Genomic DNA, 23525 nt, shown 5'->3' with positions numbered 1-23525 from the left:
GTTGTAAAATTTATTGCTAATGTTCTTTGTTTATTTGTTGCATTTACATAAAAAGATAGTTTTTAATTGTTTCAAAAATGTTGCATGTAGTGGTTGTGTTTTTGTTTGTAAAATGTATTACTAATAAATTATTTTTATTTCTTTATTTGCTACAGTGTTACCGGATTGATAATCGGTAATCTTCAATAGTCAATTCAGTTATGGCTTACTTAAAATTTAGATAAATTTAAACACCTAAAATAATTTGCACAGAAAAATGAAATTATCTCGAAAACTAATAAATTTGGGCATAGGGAATGTTATATAAAAATTAAAGTACGTTAATGTTACTTTTCAATAATGATATAAAATACAGGGTGTTCCATTTAACATTACTGAGAAAATAATGTACTTGCGTTTTGACTCACCCTGTATTTGATATAAAGAAAATTAGCAATATCAATAAGTCTTAAAAATTTTGACAATAAATAAAAAATATGGCATTAATAAACCATTGCTGTTGTGCTTATTTTTATTTATACAGGGAGTTGAACTTGTTACGATTTTCATACAAAATTGGTTATAACTTTGTAAATACCCTGTATAACATTACAAACCTTTATATTTTTGTGATGGAGAAGTTAACAGGATTTCGAATATAAAATAAAATATAGGGTGTTCCATTAAAAAAAAAACATAACTGTAACATTCTAACTAATTTTGTAATGTGAAGCTCAAAGGTGGCTAAAATTTTTGTTATTAACTTTTATTGCTATCTATTACTATAGTGGAGCTATTGAGCTTTACCCTACTAATCAATCATCCTGTATATCGAACTAGTCTGATATGAGCAGAGCGAGTGTAGCGAGCGAGGCGAATAACAGACGAGTTCGATAAAGAGTCTTTACTGACGTGGTGCATACAAAATTTTATCGCCAATATAATTTGATATTGTTTTTAACACTTACTTGCAATTTGCAATTTAAGAACTTTTTAAATTTTAGACGTCATAATAATTTCATGACAGTGATGACAGATAACTTTTGCAAGATGGCCACTTTCGATTTTTAATCGATAGTTATCAATACTGAATAATTACTAAATCGGTAAAGTTTTGATTTATTGTATATAAATATAATTACAAAATACTACAGAATTTCACATTTTAACATAAAGTTAATTAACAATGTCATCAATTTTGTACAATATTTTTAATAATTAAAGTAAATAAATTGTAAGTTAACTCAAATAAATAATCGATTACTGCCATCGACCACTTACATTCAATTTCGATTAATCGCGGCAGGTAAAGTAAAATTCTTCTTTCAGTACAAGAAAGTGTTATTTTACTGCCGCAAATGAGGGCAAATGAGTACAATGATGAATTAGTTCAGAGAAATAAGGAAAAAAATATCCTGTTGGTGACACAACCCCCTCCAGGCCGAAAACAAATTTTTTGAGTAGTGTGGACATCTATAATAATAACCTATATGTTTCCTGCAGCCGATTTTGATGATATACATAGTTATAAACAAATAAAGATCAAAAAACGCAAAATTTTCGCTTTTTTCGTCTATTGCCAAAAGGCTAAGCATTTTAAACAAATTTGGAAGTAAGAAACTCATAAACCATATAAAAAACTTCAATATGGCGTCCGCTGAATATGTCTATTCTTATTGGTTGCTTAGAAAATTGCAAAATAATTCATAAATTTTAAGTTTTTATAAATATTCATAACTTATGTTAAAATTAACCTAGAACCTTCTTATTAAACGAAATGCTGGAACTTCTGGTGCTAAAATTATACACTAAATTTCATAACAATTGGTCAAATAGTTTAAAAGTTATTTAATTTGTTTATCCAATTAATTTTTTTTGCAACACTATAAGTCAGAAAATGATGAAGTTACAGTAATACGTTGGATAGTTTATGAAAGAAGAAGATTTATACTAACAATTTAAGTAAAAAAAATGACAAAAAATAATTCCAAGTATCACAAAATTATTTTGCAAGAACATGTCGATTTTTTGCTTATAAACAATTAGAATAACTTTTTAACCATTACCCGTAGAAAAATTATTTTTTCATATTTAGAAAGACTGAATTTTTATACAAATTTAAAAAAGAAAAAATTGTCCTAGGACAATTAGGGACGAAGTTGCCCCCTCCCCCTTTTTTAATTCATAGCAGTTTTCTTTATAACAATTACGAAATCAAATCAGTCACATTTGAAAAAACATACTTCAGAATTTTAACGTACCAAATATAAAAAATTTATACTTTCAAACAAATCGTCCACAAAGCTTCAAAATGTGACCCTTAAAATCGACCGGCCTTGAAACTTGGGAGATCGATGAGAAGGGGGAAGGAACTGTTAGCTGTATCTCTTGTTCTCGCCTATGGATTTCGACGTTTCTTTTTTTAATTTGTATGTACTTTTTGCGTACAGTACGAGTATTCATTATTTAAATAAATTAATTGTTATATACACCATCAAATTTGTTTAAACAATTTTTTTAATAATATTTGAAGTAATTTTAATGACAAAACATAAATATTTATGAATAATATAATAATACATAGCTTTTTATTAAACTTAGTAATCATTTAATGTATGAAAAAACAAATTATCCCATTCAATTGTTGCTAAAAATAGTATTGGTCTATGGAAATTAGAAAATCTCAAATAAACTAGGTTTTATTTTTTTGGTAAACATGCTATTAGATTAATGAAAAACTGAAGTTACAGAACCACCAAACAAGAGATAAACGTAATTGATTGGGGTTGGAAATTAAGCTAAGAACCGTTAGTACCGATCCGATCAACAGATCTTCTTTATACCAGATATTTTGTTAAAATAAACTATCTGCTCTTGCCAAACTGGTTGTACCGAGTTCTTGTTAGTACAGAGATATAAATAGTTTATGGACTTCGATAACCAAATCCTCAATCTTTCTCTATTTCCTATTTTGGAGTTTCTTTTTTAATCTGTATGTACTCTTTGCGTACGTTACGGATATGTTTTTTGTTAATAAAGTGGTTATTTAATTAACTATGTAAATTGTGTAAACAATTTTTGGAAATTTTTTTACGATATTTTTAGGACGACTTTGTTGGCAATCATAGGAGTGGATCATATACACTTGACTTTACAATAACTTATAATAAATAGGTAACTGATAATTGTTACGTTTTTCATAAAAATACAAGTATTCCGAGATAAATCCCCTTTAATTTTATTTTAATAGTCTTGTTATCATTCCAAAATGTACGAAATATCTTAATTTTTGTTGTTTTGCAATCTTAAAATTATAACTTTCAATGTTGTAAGATACAATTAATAACATATTGTAGAAAATTTCTGAAAATAATTTTGTTCTCTCTCTAATCTTGTTAAATTTCATTTTTCGTTTATCTAGTAGCATGTTTATCAAGAAATAAAACCTAGTTTATTTGAGATTTTTTATTTTCAATTCAATATTATAAGCCAATTTTAGATTTAGGAATAATTGAATAGGATTAGTATATAATAATTACAGGGTGTAACAAAAATACAGGTCATAAATTTAATCGCATAACTATTCATAAAAATAGTTCGATTGAACCTAACTTAACTTAGTATAAATATGCATATAAAAAAAGTTACAGCCCATTGAAGTTACAAAATGAAAATCGATTTTGTCCAATATATCGAAAATTCCTACTAGAGATTTTTTATTGAAAATAGACCTGTGGTATTTTTATGACAGGAGCATCTTACAAAAAAATTATAAAAAAACTTTGACACCCCATAAAAATTTTATGGGGGTTTTGCTCCATTAAACCCCCCCAAACTTTTGTGTACGTTCCAACTAAATTATTATTGTGGTACCATTAGTTTAACACAATGTTTTTAAAACTTTTTTGCCTCTCTAAGTACTTTTTCGAAAAGTCAGTTTTTATTGAGGTATTTTGAATATTAGTCAAATCCACCACACATATTTTTATATGGTTAAGTACGATTATGGGGACTTTGTAATCGTATGAAAATTTATTTATAATTTACATTTTTAGGCATATTTTGAACCATATTAAAAAAGAAGCCACATCTTGATAAAAGGTGCCTTATCGAAAAAATACTCTTTGATTTGATTTCTTAATTGTTATAAACAAAGCTGCTGTGAATTAAAAAAAGAAGGGGGCTAACTTCGTCCCTAATTGTCCTAGGACAATTGTTTCTCTTTCTAAATGTGTATAAAAATTTAATCTTTCTAAATATGGAAAAATAGTTTTTTAACGGGTAACGGTTAAAAAGTTATTCTAATTGTTTATAGGAAAAAAATCGACATGTTTTTTCAAAATAATTTTACACTATTTAAAATTATTTTTTGTAATTTTTTTTAAATTAAATTAAAAGCATAAATCTTCTTCTTTCATAAACCGTCCGAAGTATTACTGTAGCCTCATCGTTTTCTGACTTATAGTGTTGCAAAAAGAATTAATTTGGGATAAACAAATTAAATAACTTTTAAACTATTTGACCAGTTGCTTTCAAATTTAGAACATAATTTAAGCACCAGAAGTCTCAGCATTTCGTGTAATAAGAAAGTTCTACTTTAATTTTTGCATAAGTTATGAACATTTATAAAATCTCAAAATTTATGATTTATTTTGTAATTTTCTAAGCAGCAAATAAGGATAGACATATGCAGCGAACGCCATATTAAAGTTTTTTATATGGTTTATCAGTTTCTTACTTTTAAATTTGTTTAATTATTAATGTTTAATTTAAATGCTTAATTAATGTTAAGTTACTGGTTTGTGAAGCTATTTTTCAAGATATGTATATATATATTTTCATAACCAATCACAAGAGTGTTTCAAGATTTTCCTACACATTGCATTCGTCTTAATAGGTTGCCCACGTGGCGAAATTTGGAACAATTGTGCGTCGTGTGATCCTGAGGCTACTTGTCAAAACAGAATCCCGGAAGCTCCAGGTATCTGCCCAGCTGTTTGTCAACAACGTTGTGAATGTGACTCTAAAAATGGGTTAATCCGTGATCAAATCTCTGGTGCATGTGTGCCTATAGACAAATGTCCAGGTAAGGAAAATAACAGTATTTGGATTTTGCCGCATTCATTTTGTACATAAGACATTAAAAAGATCAGTGTGCCAAAAAATACAACTCAAAAATATACAAAATGAGATCCTAGATCCGTAAATCTGAAACCTTTCGTGCGACCAATTTCTGGGTACATCCTTAATGTCTACCTTTTAAAATAAGGCAAGAAGACGACGAATCAAGGAGACCAAAGGGACTCTACAATATGCAGTCACATTCCATCCATTCGTCTAGAAAAAAATTCCAACGAGAGTTGGTTCCGTGTACTCACAAGATTAGTAAACTGAGAAAATGAAAAGACAGCTTACGTTTCATTTCGGTTTGCAAATTTTAATGATTTTTAAATGCATTCATATTTTCGAAACCTAAGAAAACTAATAAGTATTTTTGATAAAATTAAACGCAGAATCAAAGATTGCATTTCAAATATCTCGTTCAAAAGAAACTTTTTGTTTATTCTAAAGGTAGACTTCCGCACCAAGCGACCGAGACAGGAGACCGCGACAGGCGACAGATAGGTCGCGAATAGACGATAGTTGGTCGCTGGTCTCGGTCGCGGGCTGCACAACTACCCTGATATAATTGCATTGAGAGCAGTCGTGGGGAGACCTCGCCTATCTGTCGCCTGTCGCGGTCTCCTGTCTCGGTCGCTTGGTGCGGAAGTCTACCTTAACGGACTTTCAGCCCTCGATAATAAGGTAATCTTTCATTCTGCGTTTAAATTTTTCAAAAATAATTATAATTATTAATTTTCTTAAGATCCGAAAAAAATAAATTCATTGGAGCCTTAGAGTCGAAATTTCGCGCCTATCCCCTAAAATCAATTATAATTAAATAACCGCATATCTATGTTATAACAGATCTTATCGATAAAGGATTAAGGTATCCGATTTTTGATAATTTATTCTTGATTTTGGCAATTTCCTATTTTTGTTGCTGTTTTTTATTCTTAGTTATTTACCGTTCAGTTATAGTAGGTATGTTTATCTTCAGTGATTGAAAAATCCGACCGTACCTGTAACAAAAGAAAATATCGTTATTTTTTATTAATATTGTAGCACGGTTAATTTTATGAAACAGCCCCACGCATGGAAGCCATTTTATGAAACACGACAAAGAATGGAAGTCATATGGGGCCATTTTAATGTAAGACAAAAGATAGCCCCTGTTGTTTTATGAAACATGACTAATTAAGAATTGGACAAAATTCGTGCTACATAATTTATTAAGTACCTCGGTTGCTACTGTCTCAGAGATTTTAGGGAGTGGATTCTTTAATAGATGTTATGATATATTCTTATTAGCTTAGAAAAGTTAGAAAGATAGAAAAATCGAAATAAGGATGTGAAATAAAAAATAAAGAAAAATACAAAAAATAAAATATTGGGCGCCATTGGTTACCTAAGGGAAACCAAACTTTATACAAAAAAAAATAGAAATAAAACAAAGAAAGATAAATTAAAATAAAACAAAGAAACATAGTCAAATAAAATGATATACATAATATACAAAATGTTATAATGTAACTTACCTCCTTTACTTTATATTCAAAATTATATACTCAGTCAATGTTTTGTTGTTCCTACGATTCAAGAGAGAAGGGAAGAAAATAAATTATATGTTGAAAATCAAACATTATTTATTAAAAACAAAAAAATTAATCTCTGATCTCTCTGTTATAATTAGAGACCAGATTACCAATTAATCAAAGATGAAACGAACAGTTTTACAAATATAAAAATTATACCTTAACAATTAGTGTCCTGGCTTCTTCCTCGTAGCTTGATTCGAAAGTCCAAGGCGCTATTGCACTCGCGAAACACTTACTTCACTGTCGTTAATTACAGCAAACAGCAAACAGTACATTGTTTATAAACAAACATTATTATAGAAAAATTCAGCTTTCACTTGAAGATAAATAGTTTAAAAGTTCGTTAAACTGGATCAAATTTTACTTTTACTTGAATAAAATTATTTAGTTAGACTCGAACATGATTATTGAAAGTTCATTAACTTTGACCAAAATAAAGTATGTGAGCATACTACATGTTTTAACTGCACTGTTAAACATAGTAATGAGAAAATTGAAACTCCTCTCTCCTACTTCTGGTTCTGACTGCTTAAAAGAAATTAATGGATACCAACATTGGTATAAAATGGTAACGACGATTTGCTTAGAAACAGCGGGAAAATCGCCGGGGTTCACGATACACCATCACATTCACCGGGCTAGAATCAGCCCAATGGAACTCAACTCCATGACGATGGCCCTAAGGGAACCAAAACTCAACTTAACTCGATGGTGGACCTGGTGGAACTCTTCTCCATGACGATGGCCCTCGGAGAACTCAACTGAACATGATGATAGCTTATACGGAACTCTACTGAACATGATGATAGCCTCTACTGAACTGATCACTAGGACCGCTAACTCGATCCTTCTCAAACTTGGGTTCCTCTCCCAAAAAAAAGTGACTTCCTACTTAGACCAATAGGAATCATACCAGATATTTCTCTACCAATCAAATGGTCAAAAAAACTCTCAAGACATCCCTCGAACGCCATGATGGTTTTACTTTCAACCATTTACAATTACTTAAACTTCGCAACAACAAAATCTCTCGAGTTTACACGAAATGCGATGACTCATAATTTTACAGTTAGTTTTGAGAACCAATATTACTAAAGACATCGGCTTATTTTAGGTTGAGCCTTCCGGTTGCAATACACCCTCAATAAATTTGTGTCTGAGAAAGTCATAAAAATCTTTCATCTTCTAGACTGCAACAGCCTAACAGCATAGCAGGGGTTCTTCCTGTAGCTATTTGGATATACCGACGAACATATAACCGACAAACCAAAACTGTAAATATCATAAAAACCTTTTAATACTCTGAGTCCCTACTTAACGTGGAACCTCTTTGAAAAATATTCCGTTTACAATTTTGTAGGATATAAACAATTTGGGGCACCTTTGTACACCAAATTTCAAAGAATCGCAAAAACCGAAATAAACATCCAAATCCCGTGAGAATTGAAAAACGCCATACTCTGCCTATGCGGAAGATCGATATACAGGGCGTAGCGAAAGTATTACTGTGTCGGAATTTCAAATATTTAGACGGACTTTCAGCGTGTTTCAATATGAATAAAAATAATTAAAAAAAAAGATTAAAATGTATTAGTGTTTTATTTATAGAAAACAGTAGTTACAAGAGTATGCTAATTATATTTAATAAATCTGATTATATTATGTACAACACTTGTATTAGTAGAGGATCCGATATAACGTCGACCTTCACCTAGCTGTTTAATGGATAAAAATTATTGGATATGTAATTTAGCATGTTAACAATTATTACAAAAAACATGGGTTGCCCGGTCTAATCTTGTTCTAACTATAATTAATTAATAATTAAAAATGACATTTTTTTAAAAGCTTAAAAAAATTTTTTCGAGCCGGGCAGATATTATTTCAGATTTTTTAGGTCATTCTAAACAAAAAAGGTATTTTGTAATTTTTCTCTAAAGTTGATCGTTTTCTAGTTATAAACAATTTAAAACTGCAAAAAAAAGAACGAAAGATGACGATTTTCAAGGCTCAAAAACGTAAGTAAAAAATATCATTTTTGTAATCATCAAGTACATAAATTCAAGTTAAAACCTTTTTCAATAGGTCTCGATAAGCATTTTAGCCATGTTTTATTCCAAAACATTTTTTTTCTCTGATTCTGGCCTTGGTTTAGAACTAGAACCTTTAGCCACGTAATTGTATAACTTATCACTAACTCAGGTGTAATGTGTAGTGTGTGTGTTGAGTAAGTGTCTTGTTACTTTGCAATTCTAAAACATATTTTTTTAATTGTTAATGAGGAAGGCTTCTTATGGGGAGATGGGCATTAATGACTAAAAAACAATATTTCAGTATGAAATAAGTCCAAAAGACTTATTAGGCGAGCGGCAGCAACCCCTAAAATTACGTTATGCCGACCACAAATCAACTTTAAGACGAATGACCAATTATGATCAGTCTTTATTTTTTCGAGGTCGTTGAATCCGAATACATATGAAGTTTATTTTTATCTAGAATTGGTGGAACATGTTCAAAAATCAAATTTTATGCAAAAATGAGAAGAATGAATTTTGATGATTTTTCAAATTTACTTCGCTGTATCTTTGATCGCTGTAAATATTTCCTTTTGAAATTTTTACTGTGTCACCTTTGAAGTATTTATATAACAATGAGATTTGTCCAAAATCTTTAAACAAATTAAAAGATGAGGATTTTGTCGTCAGATTTCGTTAGTTTCATGTTTACCTAAAAAATTTGAGTGGCAAACTTTTTAGTTCATAATTTTAACCAACAGCAATAAAATATTATTCATAAAGAAGTTCTCTGGAGAATTTTAAGTCAAAATATGCAATAGGAAAAAAATATGTGACATTATAGACGAGCGGCACACCCCAAAAAACGCTTACTTCTCAAGAAACCACGGTGTGGTGAATGGCTAATTTTGTGCATACTTTATGTTTTTGATGGTGCTGAAAACGAAAATTAGCTTTATTTTTAATTTTACGTGGGGGAACACCACATTTTACTAGTAAAAAAAATTAAATTACGTTTTTTGCGTTTAACTCGCTACAACTCTGTTCCATTTTAATATTTTTCTCTGAAATATATTTATATATTTTACAGTATATATTTTTTACCTTCATGAAGACAATGGGACCTGTTTAAATCTTTCTGTCTTATTATAATAAAAGTTATGAACTGTTTAAAGCAAAAGGTGCAGAATTTTGAACTGTAAAGTTTAATCGCAAAAGTTGAGTCACAGAATTTGAAATTTAGCTTTTTAGTTAAGTTTATGTTAAAATATAGGGTACAAAGTAGTAAAACAAAATGTTTTATAGAAAAAAAAATGCAACTTATAATTTTAAGAAGAACGTGATTTAATTTTTTTTTATTTTTACAGTAAAATTGCGATTTTGACAATGTTTTCCACATAAAATTCAAAATAAACCCCAGTTTCGTTTTCACCACCATCAAAAACATAGTATAAGCAAAATTAGCTATTCACCACACCGTAGTCAGTATCTCGAGAAATAAGCGTTTTTTTTTGGTACCACTCGTCTATAAACTTACATAACTTTTTTTATCGCATATTTTGACTTGAAATGTTATCAGAAAACTTCTTCATGACTTATGTTTTAATGCTGTGTTGGTTAAAATTATAAACTAAATAGTTTGTCACTCAACTTTTTTAAGTAGGTAAACATGAAACTAACGAAATCTGACGACAAAATGTTTAAAAATTAACAACTCCTCTTTTAACATCTTTAAATATTTCGGGCAATTTCATTGTTATTTAAATACTTCAGAGATGATACAGTAAAATTTTCGAAAGGAAATATTTACAGTGACCAAAGATACAGCGAGTTAAATTTGAAAAAACATCAAAATTGATTTTTCGCATTATTGCTTAAAATTTGATTTTTGAACATGTTCCACCAATTCTCGATAAAAATAAACTTCGTATTCGGATTCAGCTACCTCTAAAACATGAAGAATGACCAAAATTTGCCATTCACCTATCATGGTCGCTTTTTCGATTTCCAAGCCTCAAATTAGGGGTGTGCCGCTTGCCTAATCAAGAACTGATAGAGTAAGGTTTGAATTTGAATTTAGGTACTTCGTAATTTCAAAAATGATATTTTATGTTTGTTTTTGAGCCTTGAAAATCGTCATATTTCGTTCTTTTTTCAGTTTTAAATTGTTTATAACTAGAAAACGATCAACTTTAGAGAAAAATTACACAAAATACCTTTTTTGTTTAGAATGATCTAAAAAATCTGAAATAATATCTGCCCGGGTCGAAATTTGTTTTTTTTAATTTATAAAAAAATGTCATGTTTTAATTATTGATTAATTATAGTTAGAACAAGATTAGATCGGGCAACCCTTATTTTTTGTCACTGTTACATAACATGCTAAATTACATATCCAATCATTTTTATCCATTAAACAGCTAGGTGAAGGTCAACCTTATATCATATCTTACACTACACATACATGTCCATATAGAATATTTATTAGTTTTCTCAGGATTCGAAAAAAAAATGAATGCATTTAAAAAGCATTAATTAAAAATTTTGCGTTACCCTCTTAATAACCACAGTTTAAACTGTTTTACAGGTTGTTCACGGGGAGAAATATGGAATGAATGTGCCTCGTGTAATCCTGAACCTACCTGCCAAAACAGGACAAGCCAAATCCCAAAAATTTGTCCAGATGTATGTTATCCACGATGCGAGTGCGATGCTAATGCTGGATTTATAAGAGATGCAATTTCTGGACAATGTATTCCTCGGGAACAATGCCCTGGTAAGCGCGAGTATAACGCTGCTTGAATAATTGTACATTGTACTAATGTAGGTATTTCTTCCCATTTACTTTAGAGTCAATATTTGGCTGATTACAACAACTGACCTTAAAAATGTATAAAAACTAAAAGATATTATAGTCTGGACAGATTATCGGCGAATAGGCCATTTTTGGGAAAAGTTATTTACCAGCAATTTTATTGCTGGAATCGAATCTTATGATTGTATATATTAATAATATAGGTATGCAAAGTCCGCAGATAGTGGGCTACTTTTTTTATAAACAAAATGACGCCCCAAAATCGTGCTCTTTTCAATTTTTGGTCCAGAACTCCAAAGATTTTAACGTTACACCAAAAACACCCAAATAAAAATTCACCGTAATTAAATTCTGCATAGAGACGTGTTTTTCCCGATTTACTTCGATGAAAACTTTCCCCGGAAAATGCGGGTTTTTCCAAGAAAATCTTTAATTTTCAACTAAAATTTTAGATAAGTAATTGTTTATCAATAATTAAATAACTTAGTAATATAAAAGCTCCTTTCGTATAGATAATAATTCCAGAAACCGATGGAAATTGAATAAACAGTTTAGCAACAATTGAATTGTTAATTAAAAATTTACGGTCACTATAATAACCACAGTAATTATGATACATAAGAATAACTATGATTTTTGTGCAAAAAGACACTGTACATATCTAATGTACTTTACAGAATTGAAACTGGACTATTTAAGCGGCCTCAGGAATATTTTAAAACTATAAACAATTTTTTTCTTATAAACAAATAGAATATCTTGGGAAATATTAAATTAAATGAAATCATGAAAACGGTATTTGAAAAAAAGCAGCAGGACGCTTCTTTTAAAAGAAAAAACGTTTAATTGTGATGAGTGGTTCCTGAGATATACCCGGTCAAAGTTGACCAGCATTTACGGCAAAGATATAAACAATAGGATCATAATTTTTAAACCATCACCTTTTTATTTCGGTCCTCTTTCTCCACACCAATTTTCATATCTTTAGAATATTCATAACATATATTATTATAATAAAAATTATCAGTAGTAATTGCACAAGAGCTCTAAAATTCTATATTAATTTTAGAGATCGAGTGCAATTTGTTGCGATTATTTCATGAATAAAACTGTTCAAAACCAAAATTTTATTGTAATTTATTTATGTAAATACAAATTAGTACAATTAAACACACAGTTGTTATAAATATGTATTTGACGGTTGAAAGTCATCACTTTTATAATTTTTAAAACATTTGTCATTAATGTCACTGAATGTATTTTTTCGTAGCAACGAAGGGCATCTGACGTAATATGCTTGACGACGGGCAATTATCAAAAACGTTATCACTTTAATTTAGATTTCTGTAGCTTTCTATTGGTCAGAATCTCCTATGAATGAAATAATCGATATTATGTACTAGTGAAAATTGCCAAAAATAGCAAAATTCCAATCAAAAATTAGGTTGGAGAGAATGTAATCTCAAAGTTCAAAATCGGTATACGTTAAAAAAATGCAGTTTCTCGGCTTCCCATGGAGCAATTTTCTTCATTCTTTTTTTGTTCCCAAGTAACTGGAGTAGCGCCATCTAACTAGCGTATTAATAAATGTCAAAGCTGCTTTTGTTTTGTTATAATAAATTTATTTATTTATTATAACAAAATTTTTTAATTTGTTTAAATAAAGATTGTTTAAATAATTATACAACTTTTAAATGAGAATATTTGTGTTTTTAACGTTAAAAGGTACACTTGTAGTAAGTTTATCTAAAAAAAAGTCTACAACGGGAAAAATATGTAGTTGTCTTTGCTTATAAATAAATTAACATATTATAACAAAACAAAAGCAAGTTTGACATTTAATAATGCGTTAGTTAGATGGCTCTACTCGAGTTACTTGGGAACAAAAAAATAATGAAGAAAATTGCTCCATGGGAAGCCGAGCAAATGCATTTTTTTAACGTATACCGATTTTGAACTTTGAGATTACATTTACTCCAACCCACGCTCCAACCTAATTTTTGATTGGAATTTTGCTATTTTTGTCAATTTTCACTCGTAATATCGATAGTTTTTATTTTAATAATATATATGTTATGACTATTTTAAAGATATCAAAATTGGTGTGGAGAAAGAGGACAAAAATAAAAGGGCGATGGTTTAAAAATTATGATCCAAAGATATAATCTTTGCCGTAAATGCTGGTCAACTTTGACCCGTTATATCTCAGGAATAAGTACTCATCACAATTAAACGTTTTTTCTTTTAAAAGAAGCTTCCTGCCGCTTTTTTACAATACCGTTTTCTTGATTTAATTTAATTTAATATTTCCCGAGATATTCTATTTGTTTATAAGCCAAAAAATTGTTTATAATTTTAAAATATTCCTGAGGCTGCTTAAATAGTCCAATTTCAATTCTGTATATCAAAGTATATTAGATAGGTACAGTGTCTTTTTATACAAAAATCATATTTATTCTTATGTATCATAATTATTGCGGTTATTATAGCGACCGTAAATTTTTAATTAACAATTAAATTGTTGCTAAACTGTTCATTCAATTCCTATCGGCTTCTGGAATTATCATGTATATGAAAAGAGCTTTTATATTACCAAGTTATTTAATTATTGATAAACAATTACTTATCTAAAATTTTAGCTGAAAATTAGAGATTTTTTTGAAAAAACACGCATTTTCCGGGGAAAGTTTTCGTCGAAGTAAATCGGAAAAAACACGTCTCTATGCAGAATTTAATTACGTTGAATTTTTATTTGGGTGTTTTTCGTGTAAAGTTAAAACCTTTGGAGTTATAGAGCAAAAATTGAAAAAAAAAACACGATTTTCGGGCGCCATAAAAAAAGTAGCACACTATCTGCGGACTTTGCATACCTATATTATTAATATATACAATCATGATACTATAAATAACAAGATAATATATTGCACATCCGGAAGTCGTGACGTAACTGGAGACCGGCAAGTTCGTAATGGTTCGTGATCATTCGTAATGCCCGATTACTTTGAATTGTTCGCGGTTGTATTTTATATTTTATCTTTGACAGTTATTTTGACTGGAATCTCAACACTAAATTCTTTTCGAATACATTGAAGTTTAATGTTATTTTGCTAATTGAATAATTTCATCACATAATGCATACAAATCCCATTTAACTTTAACAAGAATTCAAATTAAACTTCCGGTCTCCAGTTACGTAATCAATGCGCGAACTCGGACGTATTTGAGCTACGGGAAAATACTATCTCTTTATTTATAGTATCATGTATACAATCATAAGATTTCATTTCAGCAATAAAATTGCTGGTAAATAACTTTTCCCTGTATTTTGCTAATTAGCCCATAGTATTATGGTATGTTAAACAGTAAATGGTTAAGTTCAATTAGTTACCACTATAAACAGCCCGGATTAACCGATAATAGTATAAAAGGCCCGGTTTCAGGTAAAATTTATTTTAGGCTTTATTATCGGAGTACCGTCTAGTCAGTGATAATTGCAAAAGACCAACTCTGTCTACCTCGGTGGGTTATCGCTCCGGGTGGGTCTTAACAATGGGCCAGGTCAGATAAATTTAATAATATTTACGACCGCACTAATTGAATTCAAACCATTTACTGTTGAACAAACCATACCTAATTTTTATTATTAAGTTGACTTGCAAGTAATATTACACAGTATGGTGCAAATGTTTGGAATACATTCGGTATTTCGTAAGCCAGCGACTAATGTATATATCATACTAGTGACGTCATCCATATGGGCGTGATGACGTAATCGATGAATTTTTTTAAATGAGAATAGGGTTGTGTGCTAGCTCGTCTAAAACGTTATTCAATTCTCTATTCAGTAATATTTTTCTATATTCAAATAAGTGCTGATTGGTTATTACGTTTAATAAATAATTATGAACAAAATAGTATCTTTTTTATGTATATTTAGGTATATATTTTCCAGTATTGTCAAAAATTCTTGGACAAATATACAATTTTCTACTTTATTCGAGCAATTCGTTTTTGAGCAATTGATTTCGAGCAATTGACCTAGAATCAATATTAACAGACGACCTGGTTAGTCTCCGGAGATATTTCCACCGCTGGATTGCAACCCGATACCGCAAAGACGGAAATATCGTGCTTTCATTTAAATAACAGACCCCCAATTACCAATTAAAAATCCACTTTTAAGACAGACTCCTCGGCCATACTAAATACCCAAAATATCTAGGTGTGACACTCGAAAGAAGACACTAAGTTTTAAAGAACATCATACAAAAACGACTGCAAATCTAAAGTTGGATTTATAGTTTGACGTAGCGTAGACGTAGACGCAACGGAGACGTAAGAAACGGACTGGAAACATAAGAAAATAATTATGTCAATTTATAGATCGACGTAGCGGAATTTTTGCGCATGAGTAGAAAGAGTAAACAATGACTTAATTTTAATTCAACAACATAGCCTATAAATTATGCGAACAGTAATAAACAAACATTGTGTTTATTTATTTATACTTATAATATTATTTATTTTAATATTTATCTGTGTTGTGTGTTACATGGATTAGAAAATAAACAAAGGTATGCTCCTTAGTGCCGCATTCCGTGGGATTTCCAACTATTCTGTTTCATTTCCTGGTATTTAAAATGTTTATTGGATTTACCTATCGTATAATATGTGTATATAACCCCGAATTAGGCTAATAAACAACTCATATTTATCTGAAATATTGAAATGACTCTATGATATATTTTTATTAAATTAATAGCTTAACATCCATTGTATTAACAAATAATTAACAAAATTCGAATATGTTGATAAACAACTTTATCTTTACAAAATTGATGAGGGCGTGTCCACTTTGGGTGACAGAACAAAATTATTTTTTTTTGATTGGCCAGACGTAAGAAACGCACTGTAAAAGATGAAAGTTGGTGAACTCTTCCGTTCCATTACGTTTCTCTTACGTTCCGTCAGGCGCTTGCGTTCATCTATAAACACGAGTACACAAAATTCGGTGTTGATCTTTTCCAGTGCGTCTCCGTTGCGTCTACGTCTACGCTACGTCAAACTATAAATCCAACTTTAGAATACGAAATAATATTCCACAAAAGTTATGCGGTACCACATGGTTTTCCTCAGCGACTACACTTAGATCGACAGCACTGACCTCGGTCGACAGCAAACGGATTGAAACCCAACTAAACCAGGTTTTGCGTATTATATCAGGCACAATAAAGGCCACGTCAACGTACTGGCTACCAGCACTAATACCCCAGGCTGTGGGTGAAAAAACGTGATATAATTCAGGAATTTTTGAAACCTATCAGGTGTTGTAAAGGACGATGCCAGGAATAACCTCTACTAAAATGTGAACAAAAATATTGTGAGCTTTTTTTATTGCGATTTTTATTTGTTAAATTTGCAATTTTTAAAGATTTTTAATTTTGCAGCTTAGGATATTGATTCTAGAGAAAAACTTTTTAATAGAAAGTTGTAGTAAATTAAAAAACCTACAATTTGAGCTATGGTAACTTTAATTTCGTTTATTGGTTATTGCAAAACAGCCTGCGAAAGGTCCAAAATGGCCGTTTATTACAATTGCGTTATTTATTGTACAAATAATTTTTTTATTTTTTAAAGCTTTAGAGTGAAGATCTTTCAATTTCAAACATAAAAAAAATTGTAAGGCCGGATTAACGAATTTGTTGTTTAGATATTATAAATTGTTTATCCCAAGAGGTCAAATGTCGAAGGCTATAACTTTTTGAAAAACATCGTAGAGAGTTGGTGAAACATCCAATCTCTTTCTAAAGAGTTATATTTTCATATTCTGATGTAAATAAATGTGTAAAACATTTTTAAACCTCTAATTTTTGGGTTTAAACATAAGGGGGCAAATTTCGTTATAAACATTTAGAGCTGAAGCGGCCCTGTACATCCTATGAGTTTTTAACTTACAGATTATTGTTGCTGAAGACGAAACGAAGATTTATAAAAAAATCAAAAAAGATTTACAACCAACTGAAGCCGAGATAATTGTTTCTTTTTTCTTAAATCGTAGTGCCTTTATTTATAACAATTAAGAAATTATTTTACAGTCATTGACTAAAGAAAGACTTATATTATCTTAAAATAAAAATTATAAAATATAGTTACATTTAATTATATTAAAAATTATTTTTAAAATCGGTGCTTTTGCGAGCGGCCGAATTTTGCAAATCGCCCGGCTCGTTTCAAATCCGCGCGCTCGGAAAATTTTTACGTAACTTGTATTAAATTTTGACCGAAAACAATTTAATAATACTACCATTATAATATACAGTCGATTTACCACTGTATTTGTTTTTCTTGATAAACTTTTATATGTGAAATCTCATTTCTGAAGAAATAATATTACAAAAATGATACATATATATGAAATATATAACTATATTTTTAATTTTTTCATTGTAATATAAATAAAATAATAATAATGTTACTTCTTATTATACAATATAAAACTTTTCTTCTTGTAGTGACTATCCGTTTTGGATGTTGGCGACCATCATGGCAATTTGGCAAACCCCATTTGGAAACTGAGAACCAGGAAAGCGAAGGATTACCTTGCTAGAAAATTTACGTACGTCGTTCAACACAACAACTACAAATCGTTTTAGAGCAGCAGTACCGATTTAGTGTGCAAGTACAGATTGCCATGATGGTCGCCAACATCCAAAACGGATAGTCACTACAAGAAGGAAAAGTTTTATATTGTATAATAAGAAGTAACATTATTATTATTATATTTATATAGCAATGAAAAAATTAAAAATATAGTTATATATTTCATATATATGTATGTATCATTTTTGTAATATTATTTCTTCAGAAATGAGATTTCACATATAAAAGTTTATCAAGAAAAACAAATACACTGGTAAATAGACTGTATATTATAATGGTATTATTATTAAATTGTTTTCGGTCAAAATTTAATACAAGTTACGTAAAAATTTTCCGAGCGCGCGGATTTGAAGCGAACCGGGCGATTTGCAAAATTCGGCCGCTCGCAAAAGCACCGATTTTAAAAATAATTTTTAATAATTAAATGTAACCATATTTTATAATAATTTTTATTTTAAGTAATATAGGTTTTTCTTTAGTCAATGACTGTAAAATAATTTCTTATATGTTATAAATAAAGTCACTGCGATTTAAGAAAAAAGAAACAATTATCTCGGCTTCAGTTGGTTGTAGAAAATTTTAATTTTTTTATAAATCTTCAGCAACAATAATCTGTAAGTTAGAAACTCATAGCATGTTCAGGGCTGCTTCAGTTCTAAATGTTTATAACGAAATTTGCCCCCTTATTTTCAAACCCAACATTTAGCTCGACTTCAGTTGGTCGTAGAAATTTTTTATTTTTTTATAAATCCTCGTTTCGTCTTCAGCAACAATAATCTGTAAGTTAAAAACTCACAGGATGTACAGGGCCGCTTCAACTCTAAATGTTTATAACGAAATTTGCCCCCTTATTTTCAAATCCAAAAATTAGAGGTTTAAAAATGTTTTACTCATCTATTTACATCAGAATATGAAAATTTAACTCTTTAGAAGGAGATTGGATGTTTCACCAACTCTCTACGATTTTTTTTTTCAAAAAGTTATAGCCTTCCACATTTTACCACTTGGGATAAACAATTTATAATATCTAAGCAACAAATTCGTTATTCCGGCCTTACATTTTTTTATGTTTGGAATTAAAAGATTTTCATTTTAAAGCTGTAAAAAATAAAAAAAAATTATTTGTACAATAAATAACGCAATTGTAAAAACGGCCATTTTGGACCTCTCGCAGGCTGTTTTGCAATAACCAATAAACAAAATTAAACTTACCTTAGTTCAAATTGTAGGTTTTTTAATTTACTACAAATTTCTATTAAAAAGTTTTTCTCTAGAATCAATATCCTAAGCTGCAAAATCAAAAATCTTTAAAAATTGCAAATTTAACAAATGAAAATCGCAATAAAAAAAAGCTCACAATATTTTTGTTCACATTTTAGTAGAAGTTATTCCTGGCATCGTCCTTTACAACACCTGATAGGTTTCAAAAATTCCTGAATTATATCCTGAAATCGACCTATTTTTCACCCACAGCCTGGAGTATAAGACACAGAGCCCTCTGCCCAGAACATGCCATTGTCAGGGAGTATAGAGACATTAACACCGATCCCACGTGAGGATCACCGAAAGAGACATAAGTAGGCTTCGTTCAAGCAAAATCCGCTAGATTAGGCAAAAATTAAAATTGAAAGGAATTTCAAGGTAACCGACTGTGAGCGAGAAGATCGTGAGAAGAAAGCACCGCCTGACACTCGGAATATGTTATGTATTACAAACAGTCCAAAGGTTTTCGACCAATCAAGACGAATCTGGGCCACACTGAATAGAATAAGCACCTACCACAAACCACAAAATTTACAGACCTGGGACCACCTCCAAATAACCAATTTTCATGAAATTACGTAAATTTAAGTTTTATATAAATAGGTTGTCAAAGTTTAAATGTTTACACATATTTTAAGGACCACCCTAATATGCAATCTTAAGAGTCGATTCCTGCAATAAAATTGGTGGTACATAACTTTTCCCAAAAATTTTTCCGAAAATCTGCCCAGACTATAAATAAAATAAATAAATAAGTTTGTTAAAATCCAGACTAGATCGTGTGATTTTCTCTTGGTTGTTATAGTAGGGGAGGAGAGTATGCTAAATTTGCAGTTACTCGAGCGTTATGGGGACCTATTGGGTTGTGAAGATAGGGTCTTAAAACCAAAAAAAGTTAAAAGTTTTCCATTTAAGTGGGGACTTTCCATTTTTTAACTTAATTTTCCATTTCCAACAATCGTTTTTTCCGATTATAGCGTCATCTATCCATAATTCGATAAAATGTCTCGAAAAAAACTTCGGACCCCGTTAACGAACTCCCTGTATCAAGATCCAATATGGTAGGGGTACATTTACAGGATACAAGGTTTCTCCCCATATGATAATCTGACGCGCTCGAGTAACTGCAAAAATCCCCGTTTGGGCTCCCATACCATTATATAAATATTATCTGAAATGCCGTCTTTTTATTTTATGCACATAAAACGTAGAAAAATTAAATTAATGCAATATTTAACATTGGGTCTATTGAACAAAAAGAAGTATAATGTGCTTTTACTTACAATTATTTAAGTATTTACTTAATAGTAATTGAATAAAGTCATTTCTTTAATGCTTTATTCAATTACTATTAAGTAAATACTTAAATACGAGGAAGTAAAAGCAAATACAGTGGAACCCCGATAAGTCGGCCTCCGATAACCCGGAAGTCCGGTTAACTCGGACCGATTTCCATCAGACAAAACAAACATTTTTTCAGTTTGACTGAGTTTATTACCAATAAAGGAACAATACTGTATACAACTGTACGTAGTTTAGATGTACCGTGCACATAGGCGCCCATACCCATGGGCAGGGGGGCAGTGGCCCCCTAGCTTTTCGGATGCTTTAAACTATATACTGTTATCCATAGTGTACAAAATGTAATGTGCAAAATCTTCACGTCTGGCCCCCCTGAAAATTTTTATATGGGCGCCCATGACTGTGCATATTATATGTATTTCACGTTTTTGCAATTATAATGGAGTTTATCTGTAAGTATACTATATTTTAGTAATTTTTACCATATTCTCCGGCTAACCCGGATTTTCGATAACCCGGATTTTCGATAACCCGGATCGGCCGCGGTCCCAATTAATCCGACTTATCGAGGTTCCACTGTACTTCTTTTTATTCAATAGACCCATTGTCTTTCTGTAATCCTTGATTTCTATTTTATATTAATTACCTTATTTAGCAGGTCAGTGTGGCCCACTAGAAGTTCTTAATGAATGTGCATCACCGTGTGCTCCCGAGCGAACTTGCCGAAATCAATCTCCCGATGTTCCCGATTCATGTATACTTCCTTGCGAACAAAGATGCGAATGTGATGAAAAACGGGGATTAATAAGAGATGAGGAAACCGGCAAATGTATTGATATCAGAAAATGTCAAGGTAACGCTGACTTTTTATAGTTACTGAATAATTCCTCTAATTTAGTTTGGTACGTATTTAAAAGTTTTATATTATCTTAATTTAGCAGGTCATTGTGGCCCACTAGAAGTTTTTAATGAATGTGCATCACCGTGTGTTCCCGAGCGAACTTGCCAACGTCAATCTCCCATTGGCCCCGACGCTTGTATCCTTTCTTGTGAACAAAGATGCGAATGTGATGAAAAACAGGGATTAATAAGAGATGAGGAATCCGGCAACTGTATTGATATCGGAAAATGTCAAGGTAACAACAATGACGTTCTGTATTTTCTGATTTAGTATTTAAAAGCCATACGACGCCCTGAAGGGCACTAAGGATTATGTGAAAGAAGAAGAAAAAAAGTTGCAGTTGTCGCCAGGACGACGTCATTACTTTGCACTATTAATTTGTATATATCTTAGCAACTGATGTTCTGCCGAACAACTAAATATACAAATTAATAGTGCAAAGTAATGACGTCGTTATGATGACAACTTTAAGTGCCACCTGCCGTCTGCAGTCGCTGTCGGAATCGTGCCGTAACTGTCATTTCTGTGCTGACAGCCGTTTAGAGTTTAGTGCAGGGGTGGGCAAAGTGCGGCCCGCGGGCCGCATGTGGCCATTTAGCCATTTTTTTGCGGCTCGAGGAGACAAAGTGAATTATTTTCATTTCAAGATTTTTTCTAATTATTGCTAATATTGATAATTAAAAATAGATAGATAATGCAGCTATTAATATTATCACTTTCGCAGCGGGTGATTTTTCCGCAAATTTTCAACATAACGCGGGCAATGATTTGGGTTTTTGGCACAGAGATTTATCGGCTCCCTCAATGAAATCCATGAAATTTCAACAAATGAAAATGATATTTTCGAAGTAGTCAGGAACTGCGTGGAAAATTTTGAATTAACCTGTAACCACCTAGTAAGAGTAACAACTGACAGAGCACCAAATTTAAGAGGAGCAAATATTGTAACGTTGAGAAAACTTAAAAGATTACGTTCAACAGTTTCCAGAACATGATTTATTATTCTTCACTGCATAATCCATCATCAGATATTGTGCAAAAATGTTTTGCAAGTGGACAACGGCATTTCAATTATAACTAGTATTGTTAGCTGTATTAGTTCAATAGGATTAAATTACCGTGAATTCATAGCTTTTGGAAGAGTTAGAGACAGAACATACTGACGTCTTATACCACAATCAACAATCATATTCGATAATTAAGTTTAGAAAAGGTTCTTAAAAGATGCTGTGAAATAGGGGAGGAAATTATTTAGAAATTAAACACTGCTACTTTTCTAAATTTGTAAGTGTTCATCGCAAAATGAAACTTTTGTAATGAAAATCAAACTATTCATTGATCATATAAAAAAGAAAGAATTAGTCCAATTATTTCCCAATAATTTTGTTTGGTCCGGATCTGGATTATTCTTGTGATTAGAAGTTCGGTGGTTTGGATTTTAAATGAGAGATATCTATGTCAAATATCAAAAAATATATAAGGTGGTTCTAAAGTTGTGCTTCCAGAAAGACATGGGCAAAATCGATAAAACACCCTGTAACTCAGTTATAAAAATCATTTAGGCAATAAATGTAGTATATCTAGAACCGCCTTAGTGACCTCTATTCACAATTTAAGTATTCCCGTTTTTCAATGAAACACCCTGTATATTTGCGGCAAATACCGTGCTTAAATAAGTGCGAATGTGGTATAGGGGGGTAGGGATATGGTTTGAAAGTTTTGAAATTTTCGATTTTTTTTATTAGTTTGTATGAAAATACATAATTTCAAAAATATTCTGTGAAAATTTTAGTTTGGCCGTAGGAAATCTACCAGAAATACAGCATGTTTAATATCCCTACCTTCGACTCACTTTGCAGCAGCTTGTTGAGCGTAGTGAGAAACGTTCAACA

The 23525-nt window shown here is 30.8% G+C and overlaps 1 protein-coding gene across 7 annotated transcripts in view; it reads left to right on the top strand.

The window, feature by feature from the left end:
- The window catches only part of LOC126890477 (protein draper-like), a 110805-nt gene that overhangs the window by 62873 nt on the left and 24407 nt on the right, over positions 1-23525 (top strand). For 3 of the 7 annotated variants that reach the window (XM_050659455.1, XM_050659452.1, XM_050659457.1), the window contains exons 4-7: positions 4877-5065; positions 11280-11468; positions 21388-21585; positions 21671-21868. In XM_050659455.1, the coding sequence (XP_050515412.1) occupies positions 4877-5065; positions 11280-11468; positions 21388-21585; positions 21671-21868 (774 nt within the window). The remainder of the gene's footprint in view (positions 1-4876; positions 5066-11279; positions 11469-21387; positions 21586-21670; positions 21869-23525) is intronic. The other 4 variants (XM_050659456.1, XM_050659454.1, XM_050659453.1 and 1 more) reach the window with 4 other exon arrangements.

Source organism: Diabrotica virgifera, chromosome 8 (genome assembly GCF_917563875.1).
Source record: "Diabrotica virgifera virgifera chromosome 8, PGI_DIABVI_V3a".
Taxonomy (NCBI): domain Eukaryota; kingdom Metazoa; phylum Arthropoda; class Insecta; order Coleoptera; family Chrysomelidae; genus Diabrotica; species Diabrotica virgifera.
The sequence above is the reverse complement of the archived record's forward strand: the minus strand, read 5'-3'. Positions and strand labels throughout refer to the sequence as shown.